Raw genomic sequence first — 13,352 nt, 5'->3', positions numbered from 1 at the left:
TAAAGCAGGCCCACCTTCATCAGTTACTGTCCCCTGTCTTACTGAGGGACCATGTGTTATAATACTGTGATAAGACCTTTAATCCTACTTCTATGATTAGAGAGAGGTTTGTGTGTCCGATTTGTCCAAAACCCATTGGATAGATGATTTACACAAGGTAACTGTGAGGTAGTAAAAGATGTTAAAAAAAAATCAAAATATTATTTGTTTATATATACATTTGCTTATTTGGTGCATCGCTAAAAAGTCCAAAATTATAATTTTACTGTTTAAAAACCTTGATTACAAAACATCTCATATTTCCTGCATAAGAATCATGAGGAACTGCTGCTCTAAATGGAAAACACCACACCGTGTACCCTCTGGAAGCCATATAACATACTTTATATGCTCTACATGGCTTATGCCACATTTCATTTGTTCTAAAAATTATATATATAATCATTAAATGCAAAATAGCAATGATGAAAAAATGCTAAGGTATTTTTGACATTATTTATTTGTATATAGATAGTAGTTAATGTATTGATTTATTTTAATAAATGTTTGCCTCAGTAAGGGCCTGCCATTGTAGGCCCTTGTCACCTGACAGGTTAGTTTGACCATAACTAAATAACATTGAAAAACATCAGTGTCATAATTATTTTTATCAGGTGGGATTTGTTTTCAAGCACAATTTCTGTAATTACATAAGTTATGAAAAAAGTAAGTTGGTTCCTCATAATTAGAGATTAATACAACATAATATAAAAAATATCACATACTGCAACTACATGATGATATTTCAGATGCAGTGACTCATGTGTGGAACAAGTCTGACTTGAGGAAAAATGAACCATGTGAAATCACTCAACACTTGTTGAGTGATTTCAGTTTTTTATTTGTATACCGTCATCTTTGGCAGGATCATGCACAATAAGAAATAACTAGAAAAATACAAATGTGTGTGTATATAAAATATTTAATGCTCGAAAATGTTAATAACACATTTACAAACTGGATGTGCCTCATACATTCATGTAAACAACAGATTGATTGTATGATTGGGATGTCAAAGTGTGTATTATAAGCTCAGAAGATAATATATTTATGATTACAGCAGCTTTTCAAAGATGATAAAAGACTTCAGTTCTGTGGCAGAGGAAAATACTGGACACATACTGGACTCTCTCTCGCTCTCTCTCTCTCTCTCTCTCTCTCTCTCTCTCTCTCTCTCTCTCTCTCTCTCTCATAGTGTTGTCATATAGCTGTGGTGGGTCACGGTTTCTTCGGTTTTGCTTTGGGGACCACTTTGACAGTGGCGGACACTGATTTGGCTCCTTGCAGGTTCTGAGCGGTGCAGGTGTATGTGCCCTGGTCCACGTCCCTCACCTCGTCCACCAGGAGAACAGACTGAGACTGCTGACGAGCCGCTCCTCCGCCGACTGGACTGATGCTCTCCTGTGTGTACAGAGGCCTCCCAATCTGCAACCAGCAGACGTGCTCCGTTCAGAAATAAACACATACCCCACAACAGGAAATTTATAGTTTATAGCTTACATATTTGTGGTCCAGTGTGTAGTAGACCTGCATGTTCTACAGTCCATAGGTTAGATGCCTCTTAACTGATAATGAGCTAGCACACAGTAAGCTGTAACCACAGAGGGTGTAGACCACCTGTACGGATCCTCCGTGTAATTTGTTTCACAACCAAGCTGAAATTCATGTTTTTCATAAGGCTACATGGCTCAATACTGATGTGTAGAGAATTAATAAATGACTTATTAACATTTAATAACATAAGATAGACCCACTGAAGGTGTATTGTGTTATCAAGATGATAAGCTAATTATATCTGTCTCCAGGAGTGCCTGACCTGCTGTCCGGGGTATTCCCAGGTGAACTCCACAACCACATCCTGTTCTCCCACCACACTGCAGCTGACACGCAGGTTCTCCCCCACAACCACCGAACTGGATGAGGCCTGGATCACTGGAGCAGGAGGAGCCATGGGGTCTAATGGAAAACAAAGTAAAAATGTCAATAGAGAAGCAATACATTACTACAGTACCCTTGTCAAGTAGCAGTACTACTTTATGTACAAGTGTAAAAAAAACTACCCAATGACAGTAATATGAGTGCTAATACAAATAAACACTTTGAATGCTGCAATTACCAATATTTAATTTCATCTATTTGTTTGTTGGTTGGTTTGTCTGGAAGCAGGATTACGCAAAAACTACTCGATACTCCCGAAAGTTTGTGGAGGGGTGGGGCATGACCCAAAGAAGAACCCATTCAATTTTGGTTTGGATCTGGATCAGATCATAACAAGCCGAGACTATGACAGTGACTTAAAAATACAAAATAAGTTGAACTAGTGATTACAATTAAGCGTTAAATGTTGAACTGTCAATTTTAAGAGCAGGGGACATTGCTGCTCCAATCATCTCTTTTATTGCGTTTAAATACTTTAATGATTGACACCATTCAATTGAAAACTGTTTCTTCTTATCAATGTTGTAAATCTTGTAATTTTGTAGATAGGTTCAGCTTCACGTGGCATCTATTACACTTCTATCTGTCCTGGGAGAGGGATGTGGCTCTCTCTGAGGTTTCTACTATTTTTCCCCCTGTTAATAGGTTTGTTTTTGATAGTTTTTCTTTACTCTTGTTGAGGGTTAAGGGCAGAAGATGTCACATCTTGTTGAGCCCTATGAGCAGATTGTGATTGTGATTCAAAATAAATAAAATTTGATTGATTGACGATTGATAAAGTCTTAGCTGAAATTAAAGTGGAGAAAAAGATTCAGTTGAAGTTCTGAGCTGGAAGAAGTGTCCTGGAAGTCCTGAAAGTGTCTGTCAGTGTGTGAAAGGAGTTGAAATGTTGACTGTAATGGCCTGTTTGCATGTTAATAATGGACCAGTAGTTTTAGCCCTTCTTACACCCTTGAGTTAGACTGACTGGACGCTCTATGACTCAGGTGTGATTGTGATCATCTGCTCTTTTAGCCTTGTGCTAGTTTGGTTGCCGCTTAGTTTTCCCTGCTGTCTGCCTGATGCATTCTGGGATCCATATGACCTATGTCTGTGAACAGGAATCAGCAGGTAAAAGCAACAACAACAACAACTCACAGTTGACATAGATGAGCATGTACTTGGTGGAGCTCTGCCTCAGGTTGCCCAGACTGGCGACACAGTACAAGGCTCCAGCGTGATAAGGCCGGGGTCGATGTATGGTGTAGCCTTTCTTGACATTAAAGGAGATCTCCGTCCCGTCCACCGCCACCTCCACAGGTGGAAACTCGCGGTGCAAAGACACTTTGGCCTCCGGTGACGTAACCTGGCAGGGGAGGACCGTGGGCCAGTTGGTCCTCAGCTGAATCACCTCATAGTAGTCCGATGATGGAACAAATAGTTCCTGTGGGTCTGGTTGATATAGAACAAGAAGATATGGCAAATTGGCGATAAGATATCACGTGGATGTGAAAAGGCTTCCTATCAAGATGGAGGTGAAATAAAGCAGAAGCCTGCAACTCTGAGAAGGGCGTGTGTCAGCATCAATAAAGTTTATTAATAGTACCAGGAAAGAAGACGAAGACCTTGATAGCTTTGTCGTACTCCTTCCTGCAGTCTGTGTCTTCACAGTACATTGGGTAGCAGGTGTACTCCCCTGTGTCTGCGCCAGTGGTGTTGACTAATGTCAGAACACCGTATCGCTCGTGTTGGACAATCCTGCAGAAGCCGAAACAGGAAAAAGTCAACGGACATACAGAATCTCAATCAGGTTTATGAATAAATAAAAATGGAATAGCATACCTTAGCCTTCCTTCATCATCCTCCTCCAGGTATAAGGGGACGCCCCACTGCACAGGTTTGCCCCTGCACCTCAGCTCCAGAGTATCTCCTGTCTGCACGCTTATAGTCTCACCCACCTTCTTAAACTTCCCTCTGTTTAGCACCTTCACGTGTCAGATACAAAATCAAACAGTTATACATGATATCGCATAAATTGATGCACCCTTGATGTCAAAGGTCTTGCGTATATAAAGTACCTGTGTGAGAAAGGCCTGTGCCTTGGCTGCAGGTGTAGCTTTGTTCTTTGGTTTGGCTGTTGCAGTGCTGGACCCTTCGTTTGTTGACTTCTCTGGTTTGTTTTTGCTCGGCTTGGACTTCCTCCCCGGGGTAGCCTTCTGCTTCTGGGCATCTTTTTGACAATAAGCTACACATGGTAAACAGTTCACAAACAGTGAGATTGCAGTGTGTGGTTATACTATAATTTCTTTTATCAGATGCTAACTTCTACAGTAAGCCATATCATGCATTAAGCCATCTTGGTACTTCCAGGAACACATGTTGACAGAACGGCTCAGCAAAGGGAAATAAAGTCACTTACCCAACTCGAAGATTACTGCACAAATAAGCAGAGTGCACAGCACCAGCCTCCACTTTGACCCATACAAGTTCACCAGAGGCATGATTCAGTGATGAGTGAATAATCAGAGTGCTGTACGGATTGTTAGTTCACACAGTTCAACGCAGAGAACGCACTGCAGAAACCAAAGGAGGGAAGGAACGAGGGAGAGAGGAGGAGGAGGAGGAGAGCCGAGCTCGCAAAGTGAGCCGTCAGCTGTTTACCAGAATCACACAAAATTCCTCCTCCTGAGAGTGGCATTAGTACCCCAAATTCCTCCTGACCGGCTCAATGGAGGCTTTCAAGCCTCGCCGGACCAATGAGGGTCCAGAGGCAGAGGCCCCACTGTGTAGAATCGCGTTGCCTGTTTGCTTAGCTGCTGGACTGGAAGTGTGCGAGCGACGAAAAACACACCACACAGCCCAGACGGGGGCAGTGGGCAGAGGGTAATTAAAAAGCATTTGGTGCCCAATAAACCTTGTGTTCTGACACTAATGTTTTTTTTACAGGTAGAAAAAAACACAAGCTCTCTAGGTCACAGCTTAAACCAACTTAAAGAAAAAAAAAAAGATCTACTGTACAAAGCTTTCAGAGATAAGTAACACACACCATCATTTTCTAATGGCCCCCCATAAATGACATGTTTCTGCAAAGGAAAAGATATAAAAGTGTGAACAACGCAATGCTTGATGTTTGAGTGACCTTGATTTTGAACATGACACAGGTAAGCTGCCTTGAAAGGTCCTTTTGTTCCCAGTGAACTCTGGGTACTGAGCCGTCTCTGGCACTTTTATCCATGAGATTATAAGTGGGACTGGACTTTTTTTCCTTTCTTTTATCAACATGCTCTGTAGATGAATGAACTCCAGACTGTCTTGAAGGTTGGATTATTTCAGTTTTAATTAAATACATTTATAACAAATAATTAGAAAACGAGCAATTTTCATATTTACACTTTCAAACAATACACAATTAATGAAGCGAACATTTAAACAGCCTAAGAACAACAAAATATTACATTTCTCAAAAAGGTTTTTCTGTATCAACGTCATCAGTCTCAGGGTATGAATTTATATGTAAAAAAAACATTTATAATCATTATTACAATTGTATAAACTTGAAATGCCCATTCATAATTTACAATTAATATGAAAAGTGTAAATGTGTTGTTTAGATGTAATGAGATACTCTGCAGGAAATACTCTGAGCCATTTTAAAACATGGGTGTAGGTTTACATGGCTCTGAAGCTGATACAGGTAAATGATGGTATGTAAATGTACAGAGAGGTTTCATTTTTTCAAATCTGTGCCTCCAGATCTGTAATGATTCCTGCACACGTAGCCTAATTCCCTCCTTGAATGTCTCGAAGGTCTGAAAATATCACATATATTACAAACTCCATCTACATATATGAAAGTGTGTATGAAATCAAATTTAGCAGGTTTGCTTTTTCATCCTTGAACACTGTACACCTGTCACCCTGTCATCCTCACACTGAACACTGCAGACACAGGTAAACAGCAGCAGCAGCAGCTCATATTTACAAACTTAAAGCTCAGTTAGTCACTGTAACATCTAAGTCAGACTCTCTCGGCTCCACACAGGCTCAGAATTTCTCTTCTTTAATGACGTTTGTCGAACTGTCTTCTACGCCGCTGACGGTTTCAATATTCACCTGCCTGCCCGTGAGGCGCTTCTTCTGAACGCTGTTACGCATCCCATAGGCGAAGTAGATGACTAACCCTGCGCAGAGGACAGAGATTGGTCGTTATATTCATTACAGTGATTGCATTTCAGTATGACTCCATTAAACCTTTCAAGCAGAAATTGTATCTTACCCACTAACATCCAAATGGCATATCTTAACCAGGTGTCTCCACCCAACTGCACCATCAGGTAGACATTGATGAATGTGCTCACTATCGGCAGACCGGGAAGTAATGGAACCTATGAAAAGAGAAAACAGGTATAATGTGTAAGACTTTTTCGAGATGGGTGAGTGGATGGATGGATTGGTGTGTGGTTGGATAGGTAGGAAGCTAGATAGATAGATAGATAGATAGATAGATAGATAGATAGATAGATAGATAGATAGATAGATAGATAGATAGGTACAAATTAAAAATAATAAAAAGTAAATATGAGAGCATATTCCACGAATATACACAAAATATAAGGAATACAAAAATTTAAGAATGTAAATAATTCAACAGTTCTAGTTGATTGAGAATTGCAAGCATACACAAATGAAAATACTCACCATAAAAGATGCCTTGGTTGGATTCTGTGGGTGCCTCCAGATGAAGAAAACGAGGAGCACCACGGCGACGCCGAGGATGCAAACAAGCGCCACACTCCATGGCTCCACACGGGACACAGCGCCAAGGCCCAGAGACAGGGTGACGCACAGTCCAATCACACACGCAACTTCAGAAAAAGAAGAAATAAATGAGAGACGTCGGTTTGTGGCCTAGAGAGATAAAAGTAAAATGTACCTGACTAGAAGATGTACTAGATCAAGTGTTTTACTTTGTTTTACCTGCGATTATGGTCAAGATAGTGACTGTTCGTGCCGTGGATGAGTTAGGAACTGATGGAGGCCTCAGGAAGCTAGTGTTCGATTCTTTGACCTGCAGGTCTGTATCTTCTGATGGACTTGGCTGGTACCTTGTTTGCAAAGTGAAATATATGTAAAACACAATATGATCATTTTTAAGCTCAACATTCTCTGTAAAGGCTGCAGGAGAAAATCATTTTCTACCTCAGTATTAAAATGCATATGGCCACAAGTGTGTAGGCAAACAGAGTCCCGATGGACATCATTTCCACCAAGGCCTCCAAGTCAAAGAGCAGAGCCATGATGGCTAAAGAGGAAGAAGAAACAAAGAATACAGAGTAACTCCAAGTTCATAAACCTCACTACATGTGCACAGACCCTGAGGAACAGCTGGAACATCTGTACCTGCCACAACTCCAGATGATATCGTAGCGATGGCGGGGCTGCCTTTGGCCGTGACTTTGGTCAGGGGCTGGAAAAGCAGGCCGTCTCTCGCCATGGCAAAGAGCACCCTGGGCATTGGGAACATGGATCCTAGCAGGCTGGACACACGAGATGAATATAATGAATGATGTCAAGTGTCCTTGTGTGACTTTGCACACACGTAGCAGCCCTGAATGCTTTCCAGGTTTTGCGTGAAGTCGATTTTCTGAGTAAATATTGATGCGACCGGAACACACTTTGTTAGTTCCTAGAACTAAAGCAGGGATTTTAAAAAGGAGCCATTTATTTCAATAACATGTGTGATGGCTCTTTACGTCAAGTCAAGTAGTCAATTTTATTTATATTTGTTGATGTATTCGTTGTTATTATACAGTTACTGCTGGCTGTACTATTTCCCCCTAAGGACAATCTTAAACTTGAATTTATAAGGCACATTTAAAACCACCAAAGTTGACCAAATTGCTGTACAATAAATAAACAGGAATACAGGAATAAATGTGATAAAGATAAGTAAACAAAAGGCAAAAGAGTGAATAAAAAACAACCAAGGACAGTCAAAAGCTTGAGAGAACACATGGGTCTTCAGTTAAAACACATCTGCGGAAGTGAGTTAGTTGTAAAAGGTCAAATGTTTTGGAGAAACATATAATCACCTTAACCTGTAGACTCATTATTCTGTCCAGTGGCTGTTTCATTATGACTCCTCATCCTTTCCTGACTGTATTCATCTAATGTTTCTGTATCCACATTTGTTCAGATGTGGGACTCACTTGGTTTTCATTGGATATATTGGTTGGCGATGTACAGTATTATAAATCACATGTTACCTACATATATTTGCATCAAATATTACCTTAGACCAAAGTGGTTTGCCTAAGGTAATAATCCCTGAGTACAAAGTATACTCTCTAACAGGGATCACATCACACGACCCTGACTCTCCCACCAGTGTCTTCCTACCTGGTGGACAGGGCACAGAGTGATCCCACTGCCACGACATATTTGGCGGGACCCCAGCCGACGTACTCGAAGGCCACAGGCAGGGGGCTCTTCTCACTGAGCATGTAGTATGGCATCATCAGGGTGAGTGCAGCAGACACAGCAAAGTAGGCCACGAAACAGATGAGCAGTGAGGCCACGATGCCCACAGGGATGGACTTCTGAGGGTTCTTCACCTCCTCACCTGTGGAGAACGATACCAAGACGTCAGTGACTCTTTTAATGTTGGTCCTCCTTCAGCTGTTTGTCAAATATTTGCTTGATAGTTAAAAATGCTTGTAATGCTTGTGTATTCACATTGTTTTGTTAAGTTGTGTCTTTTGTTTTTGTTATGCTGTTATAGTTCCTTTTTTTTTATTGTATACACTTCACGTCAAATGTGGTTCTTTTAAATGTGCTTAAAACATAAACCAGGAGTTTTGAATATTGATGTGTGACTGGGGTGGAATTTGAATGATGGTTTGCAAAGGGCCTTTGAATAAATGAAGAGTGAAATGAGGGTTTCTGGAGCTTTCAACCACTTCCAACGGTCTTAATCATGGAGATTTAGCTCATGTAATTACATGCGATTGTAAATGATGTACACATATCTCCCCACCATGTAAGACAATTCGCTATCGCAGGAACGAAAAATGCACACTAAGGTAACATGAGAATTATTACCCTAAAAAGTGAGCTAACTCTTTTCAGATGAAGGCCATAAGATGAGGCTGAAAGCTTTGTGAAAATCCCAGTAAATGGCCAATTTATTAAATAACACCATTCATTTTTAGTCAAGTATGGATAGTTGTTTCCTTCACTGAATAAAATCCATTACATTTTGGTGGATTTTTACATTACACAGAAAACTTTGCTTGGGAATTCTTTTGTGCTGTTAGTTGCTGATATCAAAAATATCCCATCCATCATAACCTACAAAATACAATTCAATCTTGCAGTACAACACTGAACAACATTACAAAGTTGGGCATACTTTTAAATTTGATAAAAATCAGAGTGAACCTCAGTGTTGTTCTTTTTCAAATGACAAGTCTTCCTCTCACCTGTTGTAGCGATGCAGTCAAATCCAACAAAGGCGTAGAAACACGTTGCAGCTCCAGCCAAGGTTCCAGAAATGCCATAAGGGAAAAATCCACCGACTCCAAACTCACTTATTACATCAGCAGTGGAGTTCAGGTTGCTGCACAGAGGGGGACAGTATCACAATGTGGTTATTTGCAATGAGAAATAACCTGGATGGTAATGCACCTGTAATCATGTAAGACAGGGCTCTGCATGCTAGCAAACAGACAGGTCTATGTCACTCTTATATTACTTGAGTTCCACAGTGGCATTTATCAGAGCCTCTTCACTGATCTCCCAGTTGGAGATGTCTCCCTTGATGAATCCAGAGATGATCACAAACAGCAGAACCAGGATGTTGATTGCTGTGAAGATCTTGTTGATTGTCGTTGACTCTCTCACTCCAAAGGCCAAAAGACCTTGAGACGGGAAAAAAACAAAACAAATGAGGTGTATGATTTTTGTATTATACCCTCTCATCACCATCGTAATGACACCAGCGCCTTCATTTTACCTGAGAGTAGCAAGATGAGAGCTGCAGCAAAGAGATCTGGGTAAGGTGCCAGACCAGGAAGGCCCATTGCTGCATTTGCTTCCAAGTATTTTGATATGACGCCCCCTATGAGGTCATCAAATGTCCCGCTCCACGCCAGTGCAACGCTGGATGTCCCTACACAGATGGTGAGAGACACATGCAATAAAGCAATTAGCCTGAGTCATTGTGTAACTGTAGTCATAAACAGAAAACACTGATGGTGATTTTCCCTCTCATGCGTGATTCACACTTTTATGGCTCAGTCATTTAAAACCACTCTCCTGCTTTTTAGTGGTCATTAACATGCAAACCATGCAGATCATAAAAAAAGGCAAATAGCATTTTGAGTTGATGAAAGCTAAATTTTCATACTTGAATCGTCAAACTTCCAATATTACTTTTTAAAGAAGTAACTTTAAGAGTCTGTTTTGACAGCTAGTAAAAGGTCAAGGAGCATTTAAAGGTCTCATGTTGATCATTTATGGGCTTCCCATGAACCAAACATGTTACATAAGAGGAAAATAACAGGTTTTTATTTTCAGAGGATGGGAATCACAAGTCACATATATCAATATTAAGACAAAGACAAAGACTAAGTTGAAGAAATGATTTCCTCCTAATAGTTTTGTACATAAAGACAAAGAAAAAGAATCTTGATTCAGCAATCAACAATTATTAGAACAGGACTAGTTCTCATATTAGCAAATGAAAGACTTTATAATCTATTGTCATTGATAAATAATTATTGTGTATCACACTCACCGATGACGTAGGAGAGTAACAGATTCCACCCGGTGATGAAAGCCAACAGTTCTCCCACTGTCACATAGCTATAGAGGTACGCTGAGCCTGTTTTGGGAACCCGGGAGCCAAACTCTGCATAGCACAGTCCGGCAAATATAGAGGCCAGAGCGGCGATGAAGAACGAGATGATGATGCTGGGCCCAGCGGTGTCTCTGGCCACCTCTCCAGACAGGACGTAGACCCCGGCCCCCAGGGTGCTGCCCACACCGAGGGCCACCAAGTCCAGGGTGGTCAGGCATCGGTTAAATGTGGACTGCTCCCCCTCGGGCTCCAGGGGCTTCCTCCGGGACAGGCTCACCAGAAAGGACTTCGCCCCGCCGCACGGCATGCTCCTATAGTGGAGGGGGGTTTATATCTGGATGGAAAGATGTGGGGAATCACACTGTGGAGGACGAGACAGGGGGGAGTGAGGGTCGCTGTTGTTGACAGAGTGAGTGGAAGGAAGAGCTGGGGGAAAGGAATGGGGAAGGACGGGTAGATCAGTGAACATGTCAGTGAATAATTGTCAGGTCATCCTCTCGGTAGAACATTTCCATTTTCAAATATATCTTTTTATACTCTAACAGTGGCCCCAGGCAAAAGGAAGATTGGAAAAATAGGATTAATATGATATATATGTAACTTAAATGACATGTGCTCCTAATATTATGACTTTAAACCCAAAAAAAAGGATGAATGCATTCACTCACCTCCTCTGTGTGGTCCCCTGCCTCACAGGTGTGCTTGGAAGAGAATAAATAATAGGATTCGTCACTCCCATAAATCACAATATTCTTTTATACGTGTCCTTCTTTATCACCCCTCTGATATGATAGTGCTGATGCCTTGACTTTGCACTGCCGCCCACAACACAGAAAACAACGCCCCTGTTCCCGGAGAACTGCACTTTACTCAACCTTTAATTCCTTACACAATTATACTTCCCTGAACATTCCACATTTTATTCTTCACCTGGCAATAAAATTAAAGATTTAGTTTGCAAAGTGTGCTCTCACGTCATTGGAGCAGCATCTTGTCCGAGGCAATCCCTCTTCTCGGAATAATTTGAGATCGGTCAGAGCTAAAAGCGAAGTGGAAAGAATAAAATTGAGAAATTAATATTAGACCTGTCCCCTGCTCTTCCGTCTCATCCCTCCACACTGTGCTGGGTTAACGGGTGGGAGGGGTTGGTGAAATTAATGAAACAGAGAAAATTAACTCACCTCTGATGACATTAAAAAGACAGTTTTTGTTTTAGTTCTCTAGGATCTTATGTACAGAAAAGGAAAGTGACTAGTCCCGTGGGTAACTTGTAATACAAGTGAGAGCAGCTGGTTTGATAATCTTCACATGATTATGACTTCAAGATAATCTTTAACTTACACATTCTTCTATGACATTGGGGATTGGCCTTCATGAATAGGAACCAGTTAAAAAAGTCTGTACCAATAATAGAAACATTTTTACACACATCCAGTACCTGTGGAAGCCTGCAACTGTTTCTTCTTCAGATCATGCCCCCAAAACTCTACTGTATGTTGTCACTGTGTGTTTACATACATGTGTTGCTCCGAAACAAGACTGGGGACTTATCACTGCAGCTATGTTGGAGTTTTCCTGCCATGTCCACTTCTCTACCTGAAAGTGTGACCTCGCCACACTGTGAGTTAATGAAATGGTGGAGGACAAAGCAGCTTTCATGGCTTACATGCATGCAGCAGGCTGCACACTTACTCTTTGAGAGGTAGCTTTCACCTTCTCATCTCCCATCAGGGGATTTGGGCTAACCTAATCCCTCCTGGCATCTACCTCAGCTGGCAGGAGGCGAGTGGGAACGCAGCCTGCGTCCACGGCCAAAGTACCTTTGACCAAACATAAAGCTTGTGGCTCTCCTATCTGCAGATATTGCTTCTTGATATACTGTTTCCAGAAGGACAATGGGGAGGTAATAGTTAACTTAACACCAGCTACTACACATGTGCTGTGCAGATTTATGATCAGAGGGTTGATGGTAATCAGAGTGAAGATCAGTAAATAGTCAATGATGTGTTTTTTATCGCTTTCTACAGCACATTAAAGAAACAGCTCAGATGTAATACTGTACAACATAAAAGTCAGAGATGAAGATTAGAGCACAAGATACTGACTTGAATCTATCTTGCTGGTGGTTATAATATTCAAATAGACAGATCTTTACCTTGTCCTCAGGCCCACGAGGAGTGACTGGGGAGTGGTGAGTTGAAAACAGCGCACTGGTACAAAAATATCCACTCTGTTGACTTGGATGAAGGAAACATGATTTTTACTGCGATATCTACAACACAGGCCTGTGTGACCCTCCCACTCAATGGATTTACTTACAAAGTAGCCTTTCTCACTGCCGACCACTTTGGATCATAATGTGCTCATTATTGCACTGAGGGCACAGGGTGAGAACAGTGAACAGCAAATCCTATTCAGAATGTCAAAAATGCTTTTGTGCTCACTCCATTTGTTATTTTGTTTTGTTTTCATGGGTTTTGTATTTCATTCAATACTTTCAAATGTATAAGTTTGTAGCATGGATAAGTAGATGTTA

The 13,352-nt window shown here is 41.2% G+C and overlaps 2 protein-coding genes across 3 annotated transcripts; both read right to left on the bottom strand.

Moving 5' to 3' along the window:
* Positions 1-943: 943 nt before the first annotated feature.
* On the bottom strand, positions 944-4,765 carry LOC118112418 (platelet-derived growth factor receptor-like protein). 2 transcript variants are annotated; one of them, XM_035161707.2, is made up of 7 exons: positions 4,376-4,765; positions 4,035-4,201; positions 3,799-3,941; positions 3,563-3,714; positions 3,115-3,408; positions 1,856-1,995; positions 944-1,464 (listed from the first exon to the last, which is right to left on the bottom strand). In XM_035161707.2, exons 1-7 carry the CDS (start codon positions 4,455-4,457, stop codon positions 1,258-1,260), a joined length of 1,185 nt encoding a protein of 394 aa, XP_035017598.1. In that variant the 5' UTR covers positions 4,458-4,765; the 3' UTR covers positions 944-1,257. The 2 variants fall into 2 exon arrangements, with proteins under 2 accessions (XP_035017598.1, XP_035017599.1); XM_035161708.2 differs by having other exon boundaries at positions 4,035-4,186.
* A 576-nt stretch (positions 4,766-5,341) lies between these two features.
* Positions 5,342-13,109, bottom strand: LOC118111854 (cationic amino acid transporter 2). The gene is made up of 14 exons (XM_035160592.2): positions 12,972-13,109; positions 11,791-11,855; positions 11,485-11,517; positions 10,754-11,242; positions 9,971-10,126; positions 9,710-9,875; positions 9,438-9,574; positions 8,356-8,578; positions 7,357-7,493; positions 7,156-7,258; positions 6,934-7,061; positions 6,655-6,821; positions 6,233-6,341; positions 5,342-6,137 (listed from the first exon to the last, which is right to left on the bottom strand). Exons 4-14 carry the CDS (start codon positions 11,121-11,123, stop codon positions 6,001-6,003), a joined length of 1,833 nt encoding a protein of 610 aa, XP_035016483.1. The 5' UTR covers positions 11,124-11,242; positions 11,485-11,517; positions 11,791-11,855; positions 12,972-13,109; the 3' UTR covers positions 5,342-6,000.
* Between the last annotated feature and the right edge of the window lie 243 nt (positions 13,110-13,352).

The sequence above is a fragment of the Hippoglossus stenolepis genome, chromosome 7, assembly GCF_022539355.2.
Source record: "Hippoglossus stenolepis isolate QCI-W04-F060 chromosome 7, HSTE1.2, whole genome shotgun sequence".
Taxonomy (NCBI): domain Eukaryota; kingdom Metazoa; phylum Chordata; class Actinopteri; order Pleuronectiformes; family Pleuronectidae; genus Hippoglossus; species Hippoglossus stenolepis.
This window is presented reverse-complemented; position numbering and strand designations above follow the sequence as displayed.

Bases quoted from the DNA above. Each gene is read 5' to 3' on its own strand.
- LOC118112418 (XM_035161707.2), bottom strand. From the start codon at position 4,457: ATGCCTCTGGTGAACTTGTATGGGTCAAAGTGGAGGCTGGTGCTGTGC. The intron at 4,202-4,375 runs GTAAGTGACTTT...TACCATGTGTAG, and splicing joins TGCAGTAATCTTCGAGTTGG to CTTATTGTCAAAAAGATGCC. The intron at 3,715-3,798 runs GTATGCTATTCC...CGGCTTCTGCAG, and splicing joins GATGATGAAGGAAGGCTAAG to GATTGTCCAACACGAGCGAT.
- LOC118111854 (XM_035160592.2), bottom strand. From the start codon at position 11,123: ATGCCGTGCGGCGGGGCGAAGTCCTTTCTGGTGAGCCTGTCCCGGAGG. The intron at 7,494-8,355 runs GTAGGAAGACAC...TCGTGTGTCCAG, and splicing joins CTCTGTGCCCTGTCCACCAG to CCTGCTAGGATCCATGTTCC. The intron at 7,062-7,155 runs GTAGAAAATGAT...TTTGCAAACAAG, and splicing joins ATATGCATTTTAATACTGAG to GTACCAGCCAAGTCCATCAG.